Raw genomic sequence first — 26002 nt, forward strand, 5'->3', positions numbered from 1 at the left:
GACCCCATCACCACCCCAACCCCCATCACTACCACAACCCCCATCACTACCCAAACCCCCATCACCGCCCCAACTCCCATCACCACCCCAACCCCCATCACCACCCCAACCTCCATCACCACCCCAACCCCCATCACCACCCCAACCCACATCACTACCACAACCCCCATCACTACCCCAAACCCCATCACTACCCCAACCCCCATCACTACCACAACCCCCATCACTACCCCAACCCCCATCACCACCCCAACCCCCATCACCACCACAGACCCCATCACCACCCCAACCCCCATCACCACCCCAACCCCCATCACTACCACAACCCCCATCACTACCCAAACCCCCATCACCGCCCCAACTCCCATCACCACCCCAACCCCCATCACCACCCCAACCTCCATCACCACCCCAACCCCCATCACCACCCCAACCCACATCACTACCACAACCCCCATCACTACCCCAAACCCCATCACTACCCCAACCCTCATCACTACCACAACCCCCATCACTACCCCAACCTCCATCACTACCCCAACCCCCATCACCACCCCAAACCCCATCACCACCCCACCTCCCATCACCGCCCCAACCCCCATCACCACCCCAACCCCCATCACTACCCCACCTCCCATCACCACCCCAACCCCCATCACCACCCCACCTCCCATCACCATCGCTTACCGTGAGGCCCTCCGCCTCGCTCACCACCACCAGCACCACCACCAGCACCACCACCAGCACCACCAGCACCACCAGCACCACCAGCACCACCAGCACGCTCACAGAACCACGGTTGTTAACGTAGCCAGCGGAGTCTAGGGGTTTATTATTATTATTTAGTCTTCACGCGGCTCGACAGCGAATGTGGTGGCAGAAGTTACGATGGTGGTGGTGACGGTGGTGGTGGTGACCGTGGTGGTGGCGACCGTGGTGGTGACTGTGGTGGTGGCAGCGGTGGTGGTGACTGTGGTGGTAGCGGCAGTGGTAGCAGCAGTGGTGGTAGTGGTGGTGGTGGTAGTGGTGGTAGCAGCAGTGGTGGTGGTAGCGGCAGTGGTGGTCGTGGTGACCGTGGTGGTGACCGTGGTGGTAGCGGTGGTGGTGACCGTGGTGGTAGCGGCAGTGGTGGTGGTGATGGTGGTGGTAGTGGTGGTAGCGGCGGTGGTGGTTATGGTGGTGGCGGTAAGCTGCGGTGGTGGAGGGAGTGGCGGTGGTGGCGGCGATGGTAGTGGTGGTGGTGGTTATGGTGGTGGCGGAAAGCTGCACTGGTGGAGGGAGTGGCGACGGTGGTGGTGGTGGCGACGGTGGTAGCGGCAGTGGCGGTGGTGGCGGTAAGCTGCGGTGGTGGAGGGAGTGGTGGTGGAGGGAGTGGTGGTGGAGGGAGTGGCGGTGGTGATGGTGGTAGTGGTGGTAGCGGCGGTGGCGGTGGTGGCGGTAAGCTGCGGTGGTGGTGGCGACGGTGGTAGCGTGTTGTTAACATGGTGGCAGCAGTGGGACTGACGATGGCTGCGGTTGTTCACCGGCGGCGAGAGCCTCGCACCGTGCCGGTGGCCACGTGGCGCCGGTGCCGTCACCGCAGTCGGCCGATTGGCGGCGGTGAGAATTCGTCGGCGTCGGGGAAATAATCTCTGACGTGCGTCCGTCTACCAGTCTACCAGTCTACCCGTCTAACCATCTACCAGTCTACCCGTCTACCAGTCTACCAGTCTACCCGTCTACCAGTCTACCAGTCTACCCGTCTACCAGTCTACCCATCTACCAGTCTACCCATCTACCAGTCTACCCATCTACCAGTCTATCAGTCTACCCATCTACCAGTCTACCCGTCTACCAGTCTACCCGTCTAACCATCTACCAGTCTACCCGTCTACCAGTCTACCCGTCTACCAGTCTACCAGTCTACCCGTCTACCAGTCTACCCATCTACCAGTCTACCAGTCTACCCATCTACCAGTCTACCCATCTATCAGTCTACCCATCTACCCGTCTACCAGTCTACCCATCTACCAGTCTACCCATCTACCAGTCTACCCATCTATCAGTCTACCCATCTACCCGTCTACCCGTCTACCAGTCTACCAGTCTACCAGTCTACCCGTCTACCAGTCTACCAGTCTACCCATCTACCAGTCTACCCATCTACCCGTCTACCAGTCTACCCATCTACCAGTCTACCCGTCTACCAGTCTACCCATCTACCAGTCTACCAGTCTACCCATCTACCAGTCTACCCATCTACCAGTCTACCAGTCTACCCATCTACCAGTCTACCCATCTACCAGTCTATCAGTCTACCAGTCTACCCATCTACCAGTCTACCCATCTACCAGTCTACCCGTCTACCAGTCTACCAGTCTACCCATCTACCAGTCTACCCATCTACCCGTCTACCCGTCTACCAGTCTACCCATCTACCAGTCTACCAGTCTACCCGTCTACCAGTCTACCCATCTACCAGTCTACCCATCTACCAGTCTACCAGTCTACCCATCTACCAGTCTACCAGTGTACCCATCTACCAGTCTACCCATCTACCAGTCTACCCATCTACCAGTCTACCAGTGTACCCATCTACCAGTCTACCCATCTACCAGTCTACCCATCTACCAGTCTACCCATCTACCAGTCTACCAGTCTACCCATCTACCAGTCTACCCATCTACCAGTCTACCCATCTATCAGTCTACCCATCTACCAGTCTACCAGTCTACCCATCTACCAGTCTACCCATCTACCAGTCTACCCATCTACCAGTCTACCCGTCTACCAGTCTACCCATCTACCAGTCTACCAGTCTACCCGTCTACCAGTCTACCCATCTACCAGTCTACCCGTCTACCCGTCTACCAGTCTACCCATCTACCAGTCTACCCATCTATCAGTCTACCCATCTATCAGTCTACCCATCTACCAGTCTACCCGTCTACCAGTCTACCCGTCTACCAGTCTACCCATCTACCAGTCTATCAGTCTACCAGTCTACCAGTCTACCCATCTACCAGTCTACCAGTCTACCAGTCTACCCATCTACCAGTCTACCTGTCTATCAGTCTACCAGTCTACCAGTCTACCCGTCTACCAGTCTACCCATCTACCAGTCTACCCGTCTACCCGTCTACCAGTCTACCAGTCTACCAGTCTACCCATCTACCAGTCTACCAGTCTACCCATCTACCAGTCTACCAGTCTACCAGTCTACCCATCTACCAGTCTACCTGTCTATCAGTCTACCAGTCTACCAGTCTACCCGTCTACCAGTCTACCCATCTACCAGTCTACCCGTCTACCCGTCTACCAGTCTACCCGTCTACCAGTCTACCCATCTACCAGTCTACCAGTCTACCAGTCTACCCATCTACCAGTCTACCCATCTACCAGTCTACCCGTCTACCAGTCTACCCATCTACCAGTCTACCCATCTACCAGTCTACCCGTCTACCAGTCTACCCGTCTACCAGTCTACCTGTCTACCAGTCTACCCATCTACCAGTCTACCAGTCTACCCATCTACCAGTCTACCAGTCTACCAGTCTACCCATCTACCAGTCTACCCATCTACCAGTCTACCCATCTACCAGTCTACCCATCTACCAGTCTACCCGTCTACCAGTCTACCAGTCTACCCATCTACCAGTCTACCCATCTACCAGTCTACCCATCTACCAGTCTACCAGTGTACCCATCTACCAGTCTACCCATCTACCAGTCTACCCGTCTACCAGTCTACCCATCTACCAGTCTACCCATCTACCAGTCTACCAGTCTACCCATCTACCAGTCTACCCATCTACCAGTCTACCCATCTACCAGTCTACCCATCTATCAGTCTACCCATCTACCAGTCTACCAGTCTACCCATCTACCAGTCTACCCATCTACCAGTCTACCAGTCTACCCGTCTACCAGTCTACCCATCTACCAGTCTATCAGTCTACCAGTCTACCAGTCTACCAGTCTACCCATCTACCAGTCTACCAGTCTACCCATCTACCAGTCTACCTGTCTATCAGTCTACCAGTCTATCAGTCTACCTGTCTACCAGTCTACCCATCTACCAGTCTACCCGTCTACCAGTCTACCAGTGTACCCATCTACCAGTCTACCAGTCTACCCATCTACCAGTCTACCCATCTACCAGTCTACCAGTCTACCCGTCTACCAGTCTACCCATCTACCAGTCTATCAGTCTACCAGTCTACCAGTCTACCAGTCTACCCATCTACCAGTCTACCAGTCTACCCATCTACCAGTCTACCTGTCTATCAGTCTACCAGTCTACCAGTCTACCAGTCTACCCATCTACCAGTCTACCAGTCTACCCATCTACCAGTCTACCAGTCTACCCGTCTACCAGTGTACCCATCTACCAGTCTACCCATCTACCAGTCTACCAGTCTACCCCTCTACCAGTGTACCAGCCTACCAGTCTACCAGTCTACCAGTGTACCCATCTACCAGTCTACCCGTCTACCAGTCTACCGGTCGTGGTAGTCACCGTCGCAGTCGCCATCGCGGTCGTCGAAGTAACGCTCAAGAAATTTCTGTTCCACTCGCAATCGTCGTTGGCCGAATAATAACACACACAGACACGCACACACACACGGACACGCACGCACACACAGACACACACACACACACACAGACACGCACACACACAGACACACACACACACAGACACGCACGGACACACGGACACGCACACACACAGGCGAACAAGCACACACACACACACGGACAAGCACACACACAGGCGAACACGCACACACACACACGAACACGCACACACACACACGAACAAGCACACACACACGGACACAGGCGAACAAGCACACACACACGGACACAGGCGAACAAGCACACACACACGAACACGCACACACACACACACACGGACACAGGCGAACAGACGCGCGCGAACACACACACACAGCCAGGCACGGACACACACACGAACACACACACACACACGGACACCGCCGGCTTACACGGCCAGGAACCTCGCTCTGCCGGGGACACCCTAACTGCTGCGGTGGTGGTGGGGGGATGGTGGTGGTGGTGGTGGTGGGGGGGTGGTGGTGGTGGTGGTGGGGGGGTGGTGGTGGTGGTGGTGGGGGTGACGAGGCGGTCGGTCGGTCGGTCGGTCGGTGGGGTAGGGAGGCAGGGGAGTGGGAGGGGGGGGGGGGGGTCGCTCTCAGAACGTGTGACCCTCAGGAGGCTGGGGCAACTTCACGTTGTCCTTGGTCATCATGTGTCTCTTCAGCTCCTGCAGCACCAGCCGGATGCTGTAGGAGCTCTGCCACTTGGTGAGGACGCCGATCGTCCGAGGGTCCACCTACCCCCACGCACACCGAAGACAGAGAGGGGCCCCCCCCCAACCGCAGCGTGTAGCCTTAACAGAGCCGTCGGGGCAAGCGCCGCTCAAGGGCGAAGGCCGGAGCTGCGGCACGCGAGGGGGCTGGTGTGGCCGGCACCACGCACCCGTGGGCCCTGTTCACTGCCGCGCACCGCCACACCGGGCAGCCATTTGAGGCCGAGCCCACCTGGAGGAGGCCCAGGACCGGTTCAAGCAATCGTCACTGGTGGTGGTGGTGGCGGTGGAGGTGAGCGGGCATCGAGCTGTGGTTCGACGGGTTCGTGGCACAGCGTGGCGCTAACCGTGTCAGCTGGTGTGTGAGTCTGTGGGTGTCTGTGTGGTGAGTCTGTGGGTGTCTGTGTGGTGAGTCTGTGGGTGTCTGTGTGAGTCTGTGGGTCTCTGTGTGGTGAGTCTGTGGGTGTCTGTGTGGTGAGTCTGTGGGTGTCTGTGTGGTGAGTCTGTGGGTCTCTGTGTGAGTCTGTGGGTCTCTGTGTGGTGAGTCTGTGGGTGTCTGTGTGAGTCTGTGGGTCTCTGTGTGGTGAGTCTGTGGGTGTCTGTGTGGTGAGTCTGTGGGTGTCTGTGTGGTGAGTCTGTGGGTGTCTGTGTGAGTCTGTGGGTCTCTCTGCGAGTCTGTGGGTCTTTGTGTGAGTCTATGAGTCTATGGGTCTCTGTGTGAGTCTATGAGTCTTTGTGTGAGAGTCTACGAGTCTCTGTGTGGTGAGTCTATGGGTCTCTGTGTGAGTCTACGAGTCTCTGTGTGAGTCTATGGGTCTCTGTGTCAGTCTATGAGTCTCTATGAGTCTACGAGTCTCTGTGTGAGTCTATGGGTCTCTGTGTGAGTCTACGAGCCTCTGTGTGAGTCTACGAGCCTCTGTGTGAGTCTATGAGTCTCTGTGTGAGAGTGTGTCCGTGCGTCGAACTTCTTCCACACCGTACGTAGCCAACCGTGGCCAATCGGAGGCGCGGGGCGGCAACCGGTCTCGGGCCTCGTCTAGGTCAACTCGGCCTCAAAACGAGCGTGACCTGGTGCGGTGGAGCAAAACGTCGCAGCCAGGAGAAGACAAAGGCGGCTTGGAGCGGCGCTGGACACCCACCCAACCTTCGTGCGTCACCGCGCCGGGAGCCTTCACCGGCGCTGCCACCCACCAACGGCACTCTCCCCTACAGCCCGCGGAGGCTACACCGGTGCACGATCTCCTTTGCCTTTGTGCGCGCGTCCGTGTCCGAGCAAGCGGGGAGCGGGCGAGTGGTGAGCGAGCGGGGTGAGCGGCGAGTGTGGTGAGCGAGTGGGTGGCGAGTGTGGTGAGCGAGTGGGTGGCGAGTGTGGTGAGCGAGGCGAGCGGGTGAGTGGTGAGCGAGCGGGTTGAGTGGTGAGCGAGCGGGTTGAGCGGCGAGTCTGGTTAGCGAGCGGGTGGCGAGTGTGGTGAGCGAGGCGAGCGGGTTGAGTGGTGAGCGAGCGGGTTGAGCGGTGAGTCTGGTGAGCGAGTGGGTGGCGAGTGTGGTGAGCGAGGCGAGCGGGTTGAGTGGTGAGCGAGCGGGTTGAGCGGCGAGTCTGGTGAGCGAGTGGGTGGCGAGTGTGGTGAGCGAGGCGAGCGGGTGAGTGGTGAGCGAGCGGGTGATTGGTGAGCGGGTGAGTGGTGAGCGGGTGAGTGGTGAGCCGAGTGGGTGATTGGTGAGCGGGTGAATGGTGAGTGAGCGGGTGATTGGTGAGCGGGTGAGTGGTGAGCCGAGTGGGTAATTGGTGAGTGTTGAGTGAGCGGGTGATTGGTGAGCGGGTGAGTGGTGAGCCGAGTGGGTGATTGGTGAGCGGGTGAGTGGTGAGTGAGCGGGTGATTGGTGAGCGGGTGAGTGGTGAGCCGACTGGGTGATTGGTGAGCGGGTGAGTGGTGAGCGAGCAGAGCGAGTGAGTGGTGAGTGAGTGGTGTGGTGAGCGAGCGAGTGGTGAGTCTGGTGAGCGAGTGAGTGGTGAGCGAGCAGTTGAGTGGTGAGCGGGGTGAGCATGGTGATTGGTGAGCGATTGAGTGGTGAGCGAGCGGGTGAGTGGTGAGCGAGCGGGTTAGTGGTGAATGATCTGGTGAGTGGTGAATGAGCGGGTGAGCGGTGAGCGTGGCGAGCGAGCGTGGTGAGCGGTGAGCGAGCGGGTGAGTGGTGAATGAGCGGGTGAGTGGTGAGCATGGTGAGCGAGTGGTGAGCGAGAGTGGTGAGCGAGCGGGCGAGTGGTGAATGAACGGGTGAGTGGTGAGCGTGGCGAGCGAGCGGTGAGCGAGCGTGGTAAGCGAGCGTGGTGAGCGACGGTGGTGAGCGAGCGGGTTAGCGAGCGGGTGAATGATCGGGTGAGTGGTGAGCGTGGTGAGCGAGCGGGTGAGCGAGCGGGTGAGCGAACTTTCGGGTGAGTGGTGAATGAGCGGGTGAGTGGTGAGCATGGCGAGCGAGTGGTCAGCGAGCGTGGTGAGCGATCGGGTGAGTGATCGGGTGAGCGGTGAGCATGGTGAGCGAGTGGTGAGCGAGCGTGGTGAGCGAGCGTGGTGAGCGAGCGTGGTGAGCGAGCGGGTGAGTGGTGAGAGAGCGGTGAGCGAGCGTGGTGAGCGGTGAGCGAGCGGGTGAGCGGTGAGCGGTGAGCAAGCGATCGGGTGAGTGGTGAGCGTGGCGAGCGAGTGGCGAGCGAGTGGTGAGCGAGCGGGTGAGTGAACGGGTGAGTGGTGAGCGAGTGGTGAGCGAGCGGGCGAGTGAACGGGTGAGTGGTGAGCGTGGCGAGCGAGTGGTGAGCGAGTGGTGAGCGAGCGGGTGAGTGATCGGGCGAGTGGCGAGCGAGTGGTGAGCGAGTGGTGAGCGAGCGGGTGAGTGGTGAGCGAGCGATCGGGTGAGTGGTGAGTGTGGCGAGCGAGTGGTGAGCGAGTGGTGAGCGAGTGGTGAGCGAGCGGTGCTTGCCATGCCGGTGGAGCTGTTGATGCCGTTCATGTTGATCTTAGTGATGAATCGCAAGGTGGGAGGGATGTCCGGGTACTTAGGGCCGCACTCGATTCTCAGGCTGTAGATGCGGTTCTCGTAGTTTGTCTGAGGGGGGGGGGGCATGGGGGGTGGGGGGGGGCATGGGGGGTGGCACGGTGAACTCTCACTCGCTCAGTCACTCGCTCAATCACTCGCTCAGTCACTCGCTCAGTCAATCACTCGCTCAGTCACTCGCTCAGTCACTCGCTCAGTCAATCAGTCACTCGCTCAGTCACTCGCTCAATCACTCGCTCAGTCAATCAGTCACTCGCTCAGTCACTCACTCGGTCACTCGCTCAGTCAATCACTCGCTCAGTCACTCGCTCAGTCACTCGCTCAGTCAATCAGTCACTCGCTCAGTCACTCGCTCACTCAGTCCCTCGCTCAGTCACTCGCTCAGTCAGTCACTCACTCGCTCAGTCAGTCGCTCAGTCACCGCTCAGTCACTCGCTCAGTCAATCAGTCACTCGCACAGTCACTCGCTCAGTCAATCAGTCACTCGCTCAGTCAATCAGTCACTCGCTCAGTCAATCAGTCACTCGCTCAGTCAATCAGTCACTCGCTCAGTCAATCAGTCACTCGCTCAGTCAATCAGTCAATCAGTCACTCGCTCAGTCAATCAGTCAATCAGTCACTCGCTCAGTCAATCAGTCACTCGCTCACTCAGTCCCTGGCCACCCGCTCGCCCACGCGCTCGCTCAATTATTCACTCGCTAGTCACCCACTTGGTCAACACCCCCCCCCCCCCCCCTCCGTTCGCCACGGCGCTAGTGCCAGGCTCGGTGCACCTCGGCTGTTGCTGGAGGGCGACTGCCTCCAGCTGCTCAGCAGCGGCGGCGTCCTTCACGAGCCTCCTCCTCCTCCACAGAGGCCGCCCTCGACACCGCTGGTACCGTTAATGGCCAAGTCCACTCGGCTCCACGGCCTCCTCCCGTGCCGCGTCAGCGCCACCACTCGCTCACCCAAAATCACTCATCACCACCACTCGCTCACCCACCACCACTCATCACCACCACTCAACACCACCACTCACTCATCACCACCCACCATCACTCATCACCACCACTCATCACCACCACTCACTCATCCACCACTCACTCATCACCACCACTCAACACCACCACTCACTCATCACCACCCACCATCACTCATCACCATCACTCATCACCACCACTCGCTCACCGAAAATCACTCATCACCATCACTCATCACCACCACTCGCTCACCCACCATCACTCATCACCACCACTCACCACCACCACTCAACACCACCACTCACTCATCCACCACCATCACTCATCACCACCACTCAACACCACCACTCACTCATCACCACCTACCATCACTCAACACCACCACGCACTCATCCACCACCCTCACCACCACACTCACCACCACCACTCACCCTAGGGGGCCCGATGATCATGCCTGTCCACCTCGTCATGGTCATGTCACCACCACCACACTCACCACCACCACACTCACCACCACCACCACACTCACCATCACACTCACCATCACACTCACCACCACCACACTCACCACCACACTCACCACCACCACACTCACCACCGTCACCCTCACCACCACACTCACCACCACCACACTCACCACCACCACCACACTCACCACCACCACACTCACCACCACACTCACCACCACCACCACACGCACCACCACACTCACCACCACACTCACCACCATCACCCTCACCACCACTCACCACCACCACACTCACCACGACACTCACCACCACCACCACACTCACCACCACCACACTCACCACCACCACACTCACCACCACCACACTCACCACCACACTCACCACACTCACCACACTCACCACACTCACCACCACCACACTCACCACCACCACACTCACCATCACCATCACCCTCACCATCACCCTCACCACCACACTCACCACCCTCACCACCACCCTCACCACCACCACCACTCACCCTAGGGGGCCCGATGATCATGCCTGTCCACCTCGTCATGGTCATGTCACCACCACCACACTCACCACCACCACCACACTCACCACCACCACCACACTCACCACCACCACCACCACCACACTCACCACCACCACACTCACCACCACCACCACCACACTCACCACCACACTCACTATCACCACACTCACCACCACACTCACCACCACCACCACACTCACCACCACCACCACTCAACACACTGACCACCCTCACCACCACACTCACCACCACACTCACCCTAGGAGGCCCGATGATCATGCCTGTCCACCTCGTCATGGTCATGTCACCACCACCACACTCACCACCACCACCACACTCACCACCACCACCACCACACTCACCACCACACTCACTATCACCACACTCACCACCACACTCACCACCACCACCACCCTCACCACACTCACCACCACCACCCTCACCACCACCACACTCACCACCACCACACTCACCACCACACTCACCACCACCACCCTCACCACACTCACCACACTCACCACCACCACCCTCACCACCACCACACTCACCACCACCACACTCACCACCACACTCACCACCACCACCACCACTCACCCTAGGGGGCCCGATGATCATGCCTGTCCACCTCGTCATGGTCACGTCACCACCACCACACTCACCACCACCACACTCACCACCACACTCACCACCACCACCACACTCACCCTAGGGGGCCCGATGATCATGCCTGTCCACCTCGTCATGGTCATGTCACCACCACCACACTCACCACCACACTCACCACCACACTCACCACCACCACACTCACCCTAGGGGGCCCGATGATCAGGCCTGTCCACCTCGTCATGGTCATGTCACCACCACCACACTCACCACCACACTCACCACCACCACACTCACTGTCACCCTCACCACTACCACCACCACACTCACCACACTCACCACCACACTCACCACAACCACCACTCACCCTAGGAGGCCCGATGATCATGCCTGTCCACCTCGTCATGGTCATGTCACCACCACCACACTCACCACCACACTCACCACCACACTCACCACCACCACCACACTCACCCTAGGGGGCCCGATGATCATGCCTGTCCACCTCGTCATGGTCATGTCACCACCACCACACTCACCACCACACTCACCACCACCACTCACTGTCACCCTCACCACTACCACCACCACACTCACCACACTCACCACACTCACCACCACACTCACCACAACCACCACTCACCCTAGGAGGCCCGATGATCATGCCTGTCCACCTCGTCATGGTCATGTCACCACCACCACACTCACCACCACACTCACCACCACCACACTCACTGTCACCCTCACCACTACCACCACCACACTCACCACACTCACCACCACACTCACCACCACCACCACACTCACCCTAGGGGGCCCGATGATCATGCTGTCCACCTCGTCATGGTCATGTCACCACCACCACCACCACCACACTCACTGTCACCCTCACCACTACCACACTCACCACCACCACACTCACCACCACCCTCACCACCACACTCACCCTAGGAGGCCCGATGATCATGCCTGTCCACCTCGTCATGGTCATGTCACCACCACCACCACACTCACCACCACCACCACACTCACCATCACCACCCTCACCCTCACCACCACACTCACCCTAGGGGGCCCGATGATCATGCCTGTCCACCTCGTCATGGTCATGTCACCACCACCACACTCACCACCACCACACTCACCACCACACTCACTACCACACTCACCACCACCACCACACTCACCACCACACTCACTATCACCACACTCACCACCACACTCACTATCACCACACTCACCACCACACTCACCACCACCACCACTCAACACACTGACCACCCTCACCACCACCCCTCACCACCACCACCACTCACCCTAGGAGGCCCGATGATCATGCCTGTCCACCTCGTCATGGTCATGTCACCACCACCACACTCACCACCACACTCACTACCACACTCACCACACTCACCACCACACTCACCACCACCCTCACCACCACCACACTCACCCTAGGGGGCCCGATGATCATGCCTGTCCACCTCGTCATGGTCATGTCACCACCACCACACTCACCACCACCACCACACTCACCACCACACTCACTATCACCACACTCACCACCACACTCACCACCACCACCACCCTCACCACACTCACCACCCTCACCACCCTCACCACCACCCTCACCACCACCACCACTCACCCTAGGGGGCCCGATGATCATGCCTGTCCACCTCGTCATGGTCATGTCACCACCACCACACTCACCACCACCACCACCACACTCACCACCACCACCACCACACTCACCACCACACTCACTATCACCACACTCACCACCACACTCACCACCACCACCACCCTCACCACACTCACCACACTCACCACCACCACACTCACCACCATCACACTCACCACCACACTCACCACCACCACACTCACCATCACCACACTCACCCTAGGAGGCCCGATGATCATGCCTGTCCACCTCGTCATGGTCATGTCACCACCACCACACTCACCACCACACTCACCACCACACTCACCACCACCACTCACCCTAGGAGGCCCGATGATCATGCCTGTCCACCTCGTCATGGTCATGTCACCACCACCACACTCACCACCACCACACTCACCACCACACTCACCACCACACTCACTACCACACTCACTACCACACTCACCACACTCACCACCACACTCACCACCACACTCACCCTAGGGGGCCGATGATCATGCCTGTCCACCTCGTCATGGTCATGTCACCACCACCACCACCACACTCACCACCACCACCACACTCACCCTAGGAGGCCCGATGATCATGCCTGTCCACCTCGTCATGGTCATGTCACCACCACCACCACCACCACACTCACCACCACCACACTCACCACTCACCCTAGGAGGCCCGATGATCATGCCTGTCCACCTCGTCATGGTCACGTCACCACCACCACCACCACCACACTCACCCTAGGGGGCCCGATGATCATGCCTGTCCACCTCGTCATGGTCATGTCGTCGTCGTCCTCCAGGCCCCAGCTGACCGTGCCGTCCCCCACGCCCTTCTGCCCCTCCTCCAGCTCCTCCAGCAGGCGGAAGTTTCGTGGAACTCTCACGCCTGGGGGGGCACGGGGGGGGGGGGGGCGGGGGGGGGCAGGGGGGCGGGGGGGGCAGGAGACGGGGGTACTCATCAATCGTCATCCATCAACATCCATCAATATCTAACAACATCTATGGGTCTGTGTGTGGTGAGTCTGTGGGTCTCTGTGTGGTGAGTCTATGGGTCTCTGTGTGGTGAGTCTATGGGTCTCTGTGTGGTGAGTCTGTGGGTCTCTGTGTGGTGAGTCTGTGGGTCTCTGTGTGGTGAGTCTGTGGGTCTCTGTGTGGTGAGTCTATGGGTCTCTGTGTGATGAGTATGTGGGTCTCTGTGTGGTGAGTCTATGGGTCTCTGTGTGGTGAGTCTATGGGTCTGTGTGGTGAGTCTATGGTCTCTGTGTGATGAGTATGTGGGTCTCTGTGTGGTGAGTCTATGGGTCTCTGTGTGGTGAGTCTATGGGTCTGTGTGGTGAGTCTATGGGTCTCTGTGTGGTGAGTCTATGGGTCTCTGTGTGATGAGTCTATGGGTCTCTGTGTGATGAGTCTGTGGGTCTCTGTGTGATGAGTCTATGGGTCTCTGTGTGGTGAGTCTGTGGGTCTCTGTGTGATGAGTCTATGGGTCTCTGTGTGATGAGTATGTGGGTCTCTGTGTGGTGAGTCTATGGGTCTCTGTGTGGTGAGTCTATGGGTCTGTGTGGTGAGTCTATGGGTCTCTGTGTGGTGAGTCTATGGGGTCTCTGTGTGATGAGACTGTGGGTCTCTGTGTGGAGTCTATGGGTCTCTGTGTGGTGAGTCTATGGGTCTCTGTGTGGTGAGTCTATGGGTCTCTGTGTGATGAATCTATGGGTCTCTGTGTGATGAGTCTGTGGGTCTCTGTGTGATGAGTCTATGGGTCTCTGTGTGATGAGTCTGTGGGTCTCTGTGTGGTGAGTCTATGGGTCTCTGTGTGGTGAGTCTATGGGTCTCTGTGTGGTGAGTCTATGGGTCTCTGTGTGATGAGTCTATGGGTCTCTGTGTGATGAATCTATGGGTCTCTGTGTGATGAGTCTGTGGGTCTCTGTGTGATGAGTCTATGGGTCTCTGTGTGGTGAGTCTATGGGTCTCTGCGTGGTGAGTCTATGGGTCTTTGTGTGATGAGTCTATGGGTCTCTGTGTGATGAGTCTGTGGGTCTCTGTGGGTGAGTCTGTGGGTCTCTGTGTGGTGGTGAGTCTGTGGGTATCTGTGTGGTGAGTCTATGGGTCTCTGTGTGGTGAGTCTATGGGTCTCTGTGTGGTGAGTCTATGGGTCTCTGTGTGATGAGTGTATGGGTCTCTGTGTGATGAGTCTGTGGGTCTGTGTGATGAGTCTATGGGTCTCTGTGTGATGAGTATGTGGGTCTCTGTGTGGTGAGTCTATGGGTCTCTGTGTGGTGAGTCTATGGGTCTGTGTGGTGAGTCTATGGGTCTCTGTGTGATGAATCTATGGGTCTCTGTGTGATGAGTCTGTGGGTCTCTGTGTGATGAGTCTATGGGTCTCTGTGTGATGAGTCTGTGGGTCTCTGTGTGGTGAGTCTATGGGTCTCTGCGTGGTGAGTCTATGGGTCTTTGTGTGATGAGTCTATGGGTCTCTGTGTGATGAGTCTGTGGGTCTCTGTGTGGTGAGTCTGTGGGTCTCTGTGTGGTGGTGAGTCTGTGGGTATCTGTGTGGTGAGTCTATGGGTCTCTGTGTGGTGAGTCTATGGGTCTCTGTGTGGTGAGTCTATGGGTCTCTGTGTGATGAGTCTATGGGTCTCTGTGTGATGAGTCTGTGGGTCTCTGTGTGGTGAGTCTATGGGTCTCTGTGTGATGAGTATGTGGGTCTCTGTGTGGTGAGTCTATGGGTCTCTGTGTGGTGAGTCTATGGGTCTGTGTGGTGAGTCTATGGGTCTCTGTGTGGTGAGTCTATGGGTCTCTGCTGTGTGAGCCTGTGGGTCTCTGCTGTGTGAGTCTGTGGGTCTCTGTGTGCTAAGTCTATGGGTCTCTGTGTGATGAGTCTATGGGTCTCTGTGCGATGAGTCTATGGATCTCTGTGTGGTGAGCCTATGGGTCTCTGTGTGATGAGTCTATGGGTCTCTGTGTGGTGAGTCTATGGGTCTCTGTGTGATGAGTCTGTGTGTCTCTGTGTGATGAGTCTATGGGTCTCTGTGTGATGAGTCTATGGGTCTCTGTGTGCTGAGTCTATGGGTCTCTGTGTGGTGAGTCTGTGGGTCTCTGTGTGGTGAGTTTATGGGTCTCTGTGTGGTGAGTCTATGGATCTCTGTGTGGTGAGTCGATGGGTCTCTGTGTGGTGAGTCTGTGGGTCTCTGTGTGGTGAGTCTATGGGTCTCTGTGTGGTGAGTCTGTGGGTCTCTGTGTGGTGAGTCTGTGGGTCTCTGTGTGGTGAGTCTATGGGTCTCTGTGTGGTGAGTCTGGGATCTCTGTGTGATGAGTCTGTGGGTCTCTGTGTGATGAGTCTGTGGGTCTCTGTGTGGTGGTGAGTCTGTGGGTCTCTGTGTGGTGAGTCTGTGGGTATCTGTGTGGTGAGTCTGTGGGTCTCTGTGTGGTGAGTCTGTGGGTCTCTGTGTGATGAGTCTATGGGTCTCTGTGTGATGAGTCTATGGGTCTCTGTGTGGTGAGTCTATGGGTCTCTGTGTGGTGAGTCTATGGGTCTCTGTGTGGTGAGTCGATGGGTCTCTGTGTGGTGAGTCTATGGGTCTCTGTGTGGTGAGTCTATGGGTCTCTGTGCGATGAGTCTGTGGGTCTCTGTGTGGTGAGTCTATGGGTCTCTGTGCGGTGAGTCTATGGGTCTCTGTGTGGTGAGTCTATGGGTCTCTGTGTGGTGAGTCTATGGGTCTCTGCTGTGTGAGTCTGTGGGTCTCTGCTGTGTGAGTCTATGGGTCTCTGTGTGGTGAGTCTGTGGGTCTCTGTGTGATGAGTCTATGGGTCTCTGTGCGATGAGTCTGTGGGTCTCTGTGTGGTGAGTCTGTGGGTCTCTGTGTGGTGAGTCTATGGGTCTCTGTGTGGTGAGTCTGTGGGTCTCTGTGTGGTGAGTCTATGGGTCTCTGTGTGGTGAGTCTATGGGTCTCTGTGTGATGAGTCTATGGGTCTCTGTGTGGTGAGTCTGTGGGTCTCTGTGTGGTGAGTCTATGGGTCTCTGTGTGGTGAGTCTATGGGTCTCTGTGTGATGAGTCTATGGGTCTCTGTGTGATGAGTCTGTGGGTCTCTGTGTGGTGAGTCTATGGGTCTCTGTGTGGTGAGTCTATGGGTCTTTGTGTGGTGAGTCTGTGGGTCTCTGTGTGGTGAGTCTGTGTGTCTCTGTGTGGTGAGTCTATGGGTCTCTGTGTGGTGAGTCTATGGGTCTCTGTGTGGTGAGTCTATGGGTCTCTGTGTGGTGAGTCTATGGGTCTCTGTGTGGATGTCTGCATTGACAACACCATGCAATTTGGTGTTTCAACATCTGAACACCTCCTCTGTTGACAGCGAATGGGATAACACGTCTTCATGTCGTTTCGTCATTTTAACAGCACAGTAGAGTCACACAGATCCCCACAGATACTATTAGTGGCAAGTAGTAGTAGCAGCGCCTATACACACAAAGATCCCCCGTGTAGCCTCCAATAGGCTGTAGGGGCAAGTGCTGTCAGTAGCAGCAGCAACAGCACCTATACACACAAAGCCAAAGATCCCCCGTGTAGCCTGTAACAGGCTGTAGGGGCAAGTGCTGTCAGTAGCAGCAGCAGTGCCTACAGACACAAAGACAAAGATCCCCCGTGTAGCCTGTAACAGGCTGTAGGGGCAAGTGCTGTTCGTAGCGAGTAGCAGCAGCAGCACCTATACACACAAAGACAAAGATCCCCCGTGTAGCCTGCAACAGGCTGTAGGGGCAAGTGCTGTTCGTAGCGAGTAGCAGTGACTACGGACACAAAGACAAAGATCCCCAGTGTAGCCTGCAACAGGCTGTAGGGGCAAGTGCTGTTCGTAGCGAGTAGCAGCAGCAGCACCTATACACACAAAGACAAAGATCCCCCGTGTAGCCTGCAACAGGCTGTAGGGGCAAGTGCTGTTCGTAGCGAGTAGCAGTGACTACAGACACAAAGACAAAGATCCCCCGTGTAGCCTGTAACAGGCTGTAGGGGCAAGTGCTGTCAGTAGCAGCAGCAGCACCTATACACACAAAGACAAAGATCCCCCCGTGTAGCCTGCAACAGGCTGTAGGGGCAAGTGCTGTTCGCGAGTAGCAGTGACTACAGACACAAAGACAAAGATCCCCCGTGTAGCCTGCAACAGGCTGTAGGGGCAAGTGCTGTCAGTAGCAGCAGCAGTGCCTACAGACACAAAGACAAAGATCCCCCGTGTAGCTGTAACAGGCTGTAGGGGCAAGTGCTGTTCGAACGAGTAGCAGCAGCAGCACCTATACACACAAAGACAAAGATCCCCCGTGTTAGCTGCAACAGGCTGTAGGGGGCAAGTGCTGTTCGTAGCGAGTAGTAGTGACTACAGACACAAAGACAAAGATTCCCAGTGTAGCCTGCAACAGGCTGTAGGGGCAAGTGCTGTGAGTAGCGAGTAGCAGCAGCAGCACCTATACACACAAAGACAAAGATCCCCCGTGTAGCCTGCAACAGGCTGTAGGGGCAAGTGCTGTTCGTTAGCGAGTAGCAGTGACTACAGACACAAAGACAAAGATCCCCCGTGTAGCCTGCAACAGGCTGTAGGGGCAAGTGCTGTTCGTAGCGAGTAGCAGCAGCACCTATACACACAAAGACAAAGATCCCCCGTGTAGCCTGCAACAGGCTGTAGGGGCAAGTGCTGTCAGTAGCAGCAGCAGCACCTATAGACACAAAGACAAAGATCCCCCGTGTAGCCTGCAACAGGCTGTAGGGGCAAGTGCTGTTCGTAGCGAGTATCAGCAGCACCTATACACACAAAGACAAAGATCCCCCGTGTAGCCTGTAACAGGCTGTAGGGGCAAGTGCTGTCAGTAGCGAGTAGCAGCAGCACCTATACACACAAAGACAAAGATCCCCCGTGTAGCCTGCAACAGGCTGTAGGGGCAAGTGCTGTCAGTAGCAGCAGCAGCACCTATAGACACAAAGACAAAGATCCCCCGTGTAGCCTGCAACAGGCTGTAGGGGCAAGTGCTGTTCGTAGCGAGTATCAGCAGCACCTATACACACAAAGACAAAGATCCCCGTGTAGCCTGTAACAGGCTGTAGGGGCAAGTGCTGTCAGTAGCAGCAGCAGCACCTATAGACACAAAGACAAAGATCCCCCGTGTAGCCTGCAACAGGCTGTAGGGGCAAGTGCTGTTCGTAGCGAGTATCAGCAGCACCTATACACACAAAGACAAAGATCCCCCGTGTAGCCTGTAACAGGCTGTAGGGGCAAGTGCTGTCAGTAGCGAGTAGCAGCAGCACCTATACACACAAAGACAAAGATCCCCCGTGTAGCCTGCAACAGGCTGTAGGGGCAAGTGCTGTCAGTAGCAGCAGCAGCACCTATAGACACAAAGACAAAGATCCCCCGTGTAGCCTGCAACAGGCTGTAGGGGCAAGTGCTGTTCGTAGCGAGTATCAGGTGTGGACGGGCGTCTGACACAGAGGCTCATCAGACTCTGGACATTGGCTATTTATCAGTGCAGCAGCAGCAGCAGGAGGAAATCCGATGAGCTGTGAAGCTCTTTTGCACCCCTCCCACAGACGGTCAGGGGCACGGGAGTTCAGAGCGTTAGGGGCAATCCCATAAATGACGTCACGCGATTTTGGACGGATTTTTGACCGCCCCCCCCCCCCTCCCCGTTGTCACAAAGAGTCAAACCCCCTCCTCAAATATGACGTCACAAAAAGTCAGACCACCCCCCCTCAAATATGACGTCACAAAAAGTCGACCCCCCTCAAATAACGTCACAAAAAGTCAGACCACCCCCCTCAAATATGACGTCACAAAAGTCAGACCCCCCCCTCAAATATGACGTCACAAAAAGTCAGACACCCCCTCAAATATGACGTCACAAAGCTCTGCCCCCCCCCCCCCCAAATAAATATATAAAACATGCTTCAAATCGCTTTAAACTATTAGTCATTGTAGCGCGTTATTTAATGTGCGCTGCACACTCTGATGTTGTAGGAGAAAACATTTATTAACAAAGTCTATTTAATTAAGTAGAACGCGTTGTGTCTATATTTATTTATAAAGTTGCGCATTTTGGTGTGACGTCACGTTTGTCAAACACCCTCCCTCCCCCTCGTCACAAATGTCTGACCCCCCCGCCTACAGCTCCCACCACCTAGCCACAGCTTCCACCCACCTAGCCACAGCTCCCACCCACCTCGCTACAGCTTCCACCCACCTCGCCACAGCCTCCACCCACCTCGCTACAGCTTCCACCCACCTAGCCACAGCTCCCCCCACCTCGCTACAGCTTCCACCCACCTCGCTACAGCTTCCACCCACCTCACCACAGCCTCCACCCACCTCGCTACAGCCTCCACCCACCTCGCTACAGCTTCCACCCACCTCGCCACAGCTTCCACCCACCTCGCCACAGCCTCCACCCACTCGCTACAGCCTCCACCCACCTCGCTACAGCTTCCACCCACCTCGCTACAGCTTCCACCCACCTCGCCACAGCTTCCACCCACCTCGCTACAGCTTCCACCCACCTCGCCACAGCTTCCACCCACCTCGCTACAGCTTCCACCCACCTCGCCACAGCTTCCACCCCCCCCGCCTACAGCTTCCACCCACCTCGCTACAGCTTCCACCCACCTCGCCACAGCTTCCACCCACCTCACCACAGCCTCCACCCACCTCGCTACAGCCTCCACCCACCTCGCCACAGCTTCCACCCACCTCGCCACAGCTTCCACCCACCTCGCCACAGCTTCCACCCACCTCGCTACAGCTTCCAACCACCTCGCTACAGCTCCCACCCACCTCGCCTACAGCTTCCACCCACCTCGCCACAGCTTCCACCCCCCCCGCCTACAGCTTCCACCCACCTCGCTACAGCTTCCACCCACCTCGCCTACAGCTTCCACCCACCTCGCCACAGCTTCCACCCCCCCGCCTACAGCTTCCACCCACCTCGCTACAGCTTCCACCCACCTCGCTACAGCTTCCAACCACCTCGCTACAGCTCCCACCCACCTCGCTACAGCTTCCACCCACCTCGCCACAGCTTCCACCCACCTCGCCACAGCTTCCACCCACCTCGCTACAGCTTCCACCCACCTCGCCACAGCTTCCACCCACCTCGCCACAGCTTCCACCCACCTCGCTACAGCTTCCACCCACCTCGCTACAGCTTCCACCCACCTCGCTACAGCTTCCACCCACCTCGCTACAGCTTCCACCCACCTCGCTACAGCTTCCACCCACCACTTCCTCCCTCGCATGCCGCCTTGGGGAAGGTGAGCGGGTCTGGCGGGGCGAGGAGCCACCACCATCACCACCATCACCACACCACCACCATCACCACAATCACCACAACCACCACCATCACCACAACCACCACCATCACCACCACCATTACAACCATCCACAATCATCACCATCACCACAACCACCACCACTACAATCATCACCACAATCACAATCATTACCACAATCATCACCACCATTACCACAATCATCACCACCATTACCACAATCATCACCACCACCAAAATCATCACCACCACCACCACCAAAATCATCACCACCACCAACCATCACCACCAACCACCACCAACCATCACCACCCCCCCCCCCCCCCCCGTCAAACCCCAGAAAGCGTGGGATGAAGGGGGAGGTCGTGTGTCCGACGCGCCAGACACACGACCTCCCGCAGGTGGGGTGGTGGTAGTGGTGGTAGTGGTGGGTGGTGGTAGTGGTGGGATGGTGGTAGTGGTAAATAAGTGATGGTAGTGGTGGTTGTGCAGTAGTGGTGGTTAGTGGTGCTGGTGCTGCAGGTAGTGGTGAAGTGGTGGTGGTAGTGGTGCTGCAGGTAGTGGTGGTGGTGAAGTGGTGGTGGTAGTGGTGGTGGTAGTGGTGCTGCAGGTAGTGGTGGTGGTGAAGTGGTGGTGGTAGTGGTGGTGGTAGTGGTGCTGCAGGTAGTGGTGGTGGTGAAGTGGTGGTGGTAGTGGTGCTGCAGGTAGTGGTGAAGTAGTGGTGGTAGTGGTAAAGAAGTGATGGTAGTGGTGGTTGTGCAGTAGTGGTGGTAGTGGTGCTGGTGGTGAAGTAGTGGTGGTGGTGAAGTGGTGGTGGTAGTGGTGCTGCAGGTAGTGGTGGTGGTGAAGTAGTGGTGGTAGTGGTAAAGAAGTGATGGTAGTGATGGTGTAGTAGTGGTGGTAGTGGTGCTGGTGGTGACGTAGTGGTAAAGACGTGATGGTAGTGATGGTGGTGTAGTAGTGGTGGTAGTGGTGCTGGTGGTGACGTAGTGGTAAAGAAGTGATGGTAGTGATGGTGTAGTAGTGGTGGTAGTGGTGCTGGTGGTGAAGTAGTGGTAAAGACGTGATGGTAGTGGTGGTGTAGTAGTGGTGGTAGTGGTGCTGGTGGTAGTGGTAAAGACGTGATGGTAGTGGTGGTGGTGTAGTAGTGGTGGTAGTGGTGCTGGTGGTGAAGTAGTGGTAAAGACGTGATGGTAGTGGTGGTGGTGTAGTAGTGGTGGTAGTGGTGCTGGTGGTGACGTAGTGGTAAAGACGTGATGGTAGTGGTGGTGTAGTAGTGGTGGTAGTGGTGCTGGTGGTGACGTAGTGGTAAAGACGTGATGGTAGTGGTGGTGTAGTAGTGGTGGTAGTGGTGCTGGTGGTGACGTAGTGGTAAAGACGTGATGGTAGTGATGGTGTAGTAGTGGTGGTAGTGGTGCTGGTGGTGAAGTAGTGGTAAAGACGTGATGGTAGTGGTGGTGTAGTAGTGGTGGTAGTGGTGCTGGTGGTGACGTAGTGGTAAAGACGTGATGGTAGTGATGGTGGTGTAGTAGTGGTGGTAGTGGTGCTGGTGGTGACGTAGTGGTAAAGAAGTGATGGTAGTGGTGGTGTAGTAGTGGTGGTAGTGGTGCTGGTGGTGACGTAGTGGTAAAGACGTGATGGTAGTGATGGTGTAGTAGTGGTGGTAGTGGTGCTGGTGGTGAAGTAGTGGTAAAGACGTGATGGTAGTGGTGGTGTAGTAGTGGTGGTAGTGGTGCTGGTGGTAGTGGTAAAGACGTGATGGTAGTGGTGGTGTAGTAGTGGTGGTAGTGGTGCTGGTGGTAGTGGTAAAGACGTGATGGTAGTGGTGGTGTAGTAGTGGTGGTAGTGGTGCTGGTGGTGACGTAGTGGTAAAGACGTGATGGTAGTGATGGTGTAGTAGTGGTGGTAGTGGTGCTGGTGGTAGTGGTAAAGACGTGATGGTAGTGGTGGTGTAGTAGTGGTGGTAGTGGTGCTGGTGGTAGTGGTAAAGACGTGATGGTAGTGGTGGTGGTGTAGTAGTGGTGGTAGTGGTGCTGGTGGTGAAGTAGTGGTAAAGACGTGATGGTAGTGGTGGTGTAGTAGTGGTGGTAGTGGTGCTGGTGGTAGTGGTAAAGACGTGATGGTAGTGGTGGTGTAGTAGTGGTGGTAGTGGTGCTGGTGGTAGTGGTAAAGAAGTGATGGTAGTGGTGGTGGTGTAGTAGTGGTGGTAGTGGTGCTGGTGGTGAAGTAGTGGTAAAGACGTGATGGTAGTGGTGGTGGTGTAGTAGTGGTGGTAGTGGTGCTGGTGGTGAAGTAGTGGTAAAGAAGTGATGGTAGTGATGGTGGTGTAGTAGTGATGTGGTAGTGGTGCTGGAGGTTGACGTAGTGGTAAAGACGTGATGGTAGTGGTGGTGTAGTAGTGGTGGTAGTGGTGGTGGTGTAGTAGTGGTGGTAGTGGTGTAGTAGTGGTGGTAGTGGTGCTGGTGCTGACGTGGTGGTAAAGAAGTGATGGTAGTGATGTGGTCGCGAGTTTCCCGTCAAGAAGTGATGGTAGTGATGTGGTCGCGAGTTTCCCGTCTGCCCGAGAGAGACGACTCCGACTCACGGGCCGTGAGCTGTGGTGGTGGTAGTGTGGTGGTGGTGTGGTGGTGGTAGTGTGGTGGTGGTAGTGGGGTGGTGGTAGTGTGGTGGTGGTAGTGTGGTGGTGGTAGTGTGGTGGTGGTGTGGTGGTGGTAGTGTGGTGGTGGTAGTGGTGGTAGTGTGGTGGTGGTAAGTGTGGTGGTGGTAGTGTGGTGGTGGTAGTGTGGTGGTGGTGTGGTGGTGGTAGTGTGGTGGTGGTGTGGTGGTAGTGTGGTGGTGGTAGTGTGGTGGTGGTAGTGTGGTGGTGGTGTGGTGGTGGTAGTGTGGTGGTGGTAGTGTGGTGGTGGTAGTGGTGGTAGTGTGGTGGTGGTGGTAGTGTGGTGGTGGTGGTAGTGGTGGTAGTGTGGTGGTGGTGGTAGTGGTAGTGTGGTGGTGGTAGTGTGGTGGTGGTGTGGTGGTGGTGTGGTGGTGGTAGTGTGGTGGTGGTAGTGTGGTGGTAGTGTGGTGGTGGTAGTGTGGTGGTGGTGGTAGTGTGGTGGTAGTGTGGTGGTGGTAGTGGTGGTGTGGTGGTGGTGGTGGTGTGGTAGTGTGGTGGTGGTAGTGTGGTGGTGGTAGTGTGGTGGTGTGGTGGTGGTAGTGTGGTGGTGGTAGTGTGGTGGTGGTGTGGTAGTGTGGTGGTGGTAGTGTGGTGGTGGTAGTGTGGTGGTGTGGTGGTGGTAGTGTGGTGGTGTGGTGGTGGTAGTGTGGTGGTGGTAGTGGTGGTAGTGTGGTGGTAGTGTGGTGGTGGTGGTAGTGGTGGTAGTGTGGTGGTGGTGGTAGTGGTAGTGTGGTGGTGGTAGTGTGGTGGTGGTAGTGTGGTGGTGTGGTGGTGGTAGTGTGGTGGTGGTAGTGTGGTGGTGGTGGTAGTGTGGTGGTGTGGTGGTGGTAGTGTGGTGGTGGTAGTGTGGTGGTGGTGGTAGTGTGGTGGTAGTGTGGTGGTGGTAGTGGTGGTAGTGGTGGTGTGGTGGTGGTGGTGGTGTGGTAGTGTGGTGGTGGTAGTGTGGTGGTGGTAGTGTGGTGGTGTGGTGGTGGTAGTGTGGTGGTGGTAGTGTGGTGGTGGTGTGGTAGTGTGGTGGTGGTAGTGTGGTGGTGTGGTGGTGGTAGTGTGGTGGTGTGGTGGTGGTAGTGTGGTGGTGGTAGTGGTGGTAGTGTGGTGGTGGTAGTGTGGTGGTGGTGGTAGTGTGGTGGTGGTAGTGTGGTGGTCTGGTGGTAGTGTGGTGGTAGTGTGGTGGTGTGGTGGTAGTGTGGTGGTGGTAGTGTGGTGGTGGTGGTAGTGTGGTGGTAGTGTGGTGGTGGTAGTGGTGGTAGTGGTGGTGTGGTGGTGGTGGTGTGGTAGTGTGGTGGTGGTAGTGTGGTGGTGGTAGTGTGGTGGTGTGGTGGTGGTAGTGTGGTGGTAGTGTGGTGGTGGTAGTGTGGTGGTGTGGTGGTGGTAGTGTGGTGGTGTGGTGGTGGTAGTGTGGTGGTGGTAGTGGTGGTAGTGTGGTGGTGGTAGTGTGGTGGTGGTGGTAGTGTGGTGGTGGTAGTGTGGTGGTCTGGTGGTAGTGTGGTGGTAGTGTGGTGGTGTGGTGGTAGTGTGGTGGTGGTAGTGTGGTGGTGGTGGTAGTGGTGGTGGTAAAACAGTGGTGGGACTACGATGACTACAACGCCTGTGACTACTCACGGGCCGTGCACGACATCTTGTTGTAGCTGTGGTGGTGGTGGTAGTAGTGTGGTGGTAGTGGTAGTGTGGTGGTAGTGTGGTGGTGGTGTTAGTGTGGTGGTGGTGGTGGTGGTAAAGCAGTGGTGGTGGGACTGCGACGCCTGTAACTACTCACGGGCCGTGCACGCCATCTTGTTGTAGCTGTTGGTCGTCGTGCTGCTGCTGTGGGGAGCGGCGCTGATGGGGGGGATGACGTCACTGCTTGTTATGTCAACGGTGACGTCACGCGAGGGCGAGCGCGTTTGACGTCACGCGAGAGGGAGCGCGTGTGACGTCAAACCTGTTTTTTGTCAAGGGCGACGTCACGCGAGAAGTAGCGCGTTTGACCGTCACGCGAGAGAGGAATGCGTTCGACGTCACGCGAGAGGAATGCGTGTGACGTCACTCCTGTTTTGTCAACGGCGACGGTCGCGTTTCTTGCATCGACGTCACTCGCGCGTGTGACGTCACTAACCCTGGATGGGTCTGGAATGCTATTGCCAATAAACTGCAACTTGAATCACCACCTGAGAGATATATTCTTGGTTCTTTCGGTAAAGTCACCACCACGTAGAAGGGAAACAATAAAATAATAAAAATATAAAACAATATTTTTTATTATATTCTTGGTTCTTTCGGTAAAGTCACCACCACGTAGAAGGGAAACAATAAAATAATAAAAATATAAAACAATATTTTTATTATATTCTTGGTTCTTTCGGTAAAGTCACCACCACGTAGAAGGGAAACAATAAAATAATACAAATATAAAACAATATTTTTTTATTATATTCTTGGTTCTTTCGGTAAAGTCACCACCACG

The 26002-nt window shown here is 56.5% G+C and overlaps 1 protein-coding gene across 5 annotated transcripts; it reads right to left on the bottom strand.

Moving 5' to 3' along the window:
- Nucleotides 1-815: 815 nt before the first annotated feature.
- Nucleotides 816-25466, bottom strand: LOC116957092 (ubiquitin-conjugating enzyme E2 variant 2-like). Of its 5 annotated transcripts, none has more exons than XR_012930450.1 (4): nucleotides 9750-9819; nucleotides 8285-8410; nucleotides 4075-5335; nucleotides 816-4002 (listed from the first exon to the last, which is right to left on the bottom strand). XR_012930450.1 is itself a non-coding variant. In XM_032979048.2 (4 exons), exons 1-4 carry the CDS (start codon nucleotides 25329-25331, stop codon nucleotides 5195-5197), a joined length of 432 nt encoding a protein of 143 aa, XP_032834939.1. In that variant the 5' UTR covers nucleotides 25332-25466; the 3' UTR covers nucleotides 816-5194. The 5 variants fall into 5 exon arrangements, 4 of the variants coding, with proteins under 4 accessions (XP_032834939.1, XP_032834940.1, XP_032834942.1 ...); XM_032979048.2 differs by lacking the exon at nucleotides 9750-9819 and adding exons at nucleotides 13350-13498; nucleotides 25316-25466 and having other exon boundaries at nucleotides 816-5335; XM_032979049.2 differs by lacking the exon at nucleotides 9750-9819 and adding exons at nucleotides 13350-13498; nucleotides 25162-25263 and having other exon boundaries at nucleotides 816-5335.
- Nucleotides 25467-26002: the final 536 nt, after the last annotated feature.

Source organism: Petromyzon marinus, chromosome 69 (genome assembly GCF_048934315.1).
Source record: "Petromyzon marinus isolate PM22_M1 ecotype Great Lakes invasive population chromosome 69, UKy_Petmar_22M1.pri1.0, whole genome shotgun sequence".
Lineage (NCBI taxonomy): Eukaryota > Metazoa > Chordata > Hyperoartia > Petromyzontiformes > Petromyzontidae > Petromyzon > Petromyzon marinus.

Coding starts and splice junctions, on each gene's coding strand:
- LOC116957092 (XM_032979048.2), bottom strand. Junction 8,411..13,349: donor TGATCATCGGGCCCCCTAGG/GTGAGTGTGGTG, acceptor CCCCCCCCTCAG/ACAAACTACGAGAACCGCAT. Junction 5,336..8,284: donor TCAACAGCTCCACCGGCATG/GCAAGCACCGCT, acceptor GCGTGGGGGTAG/GTGGACCCTCGGACGATCGG.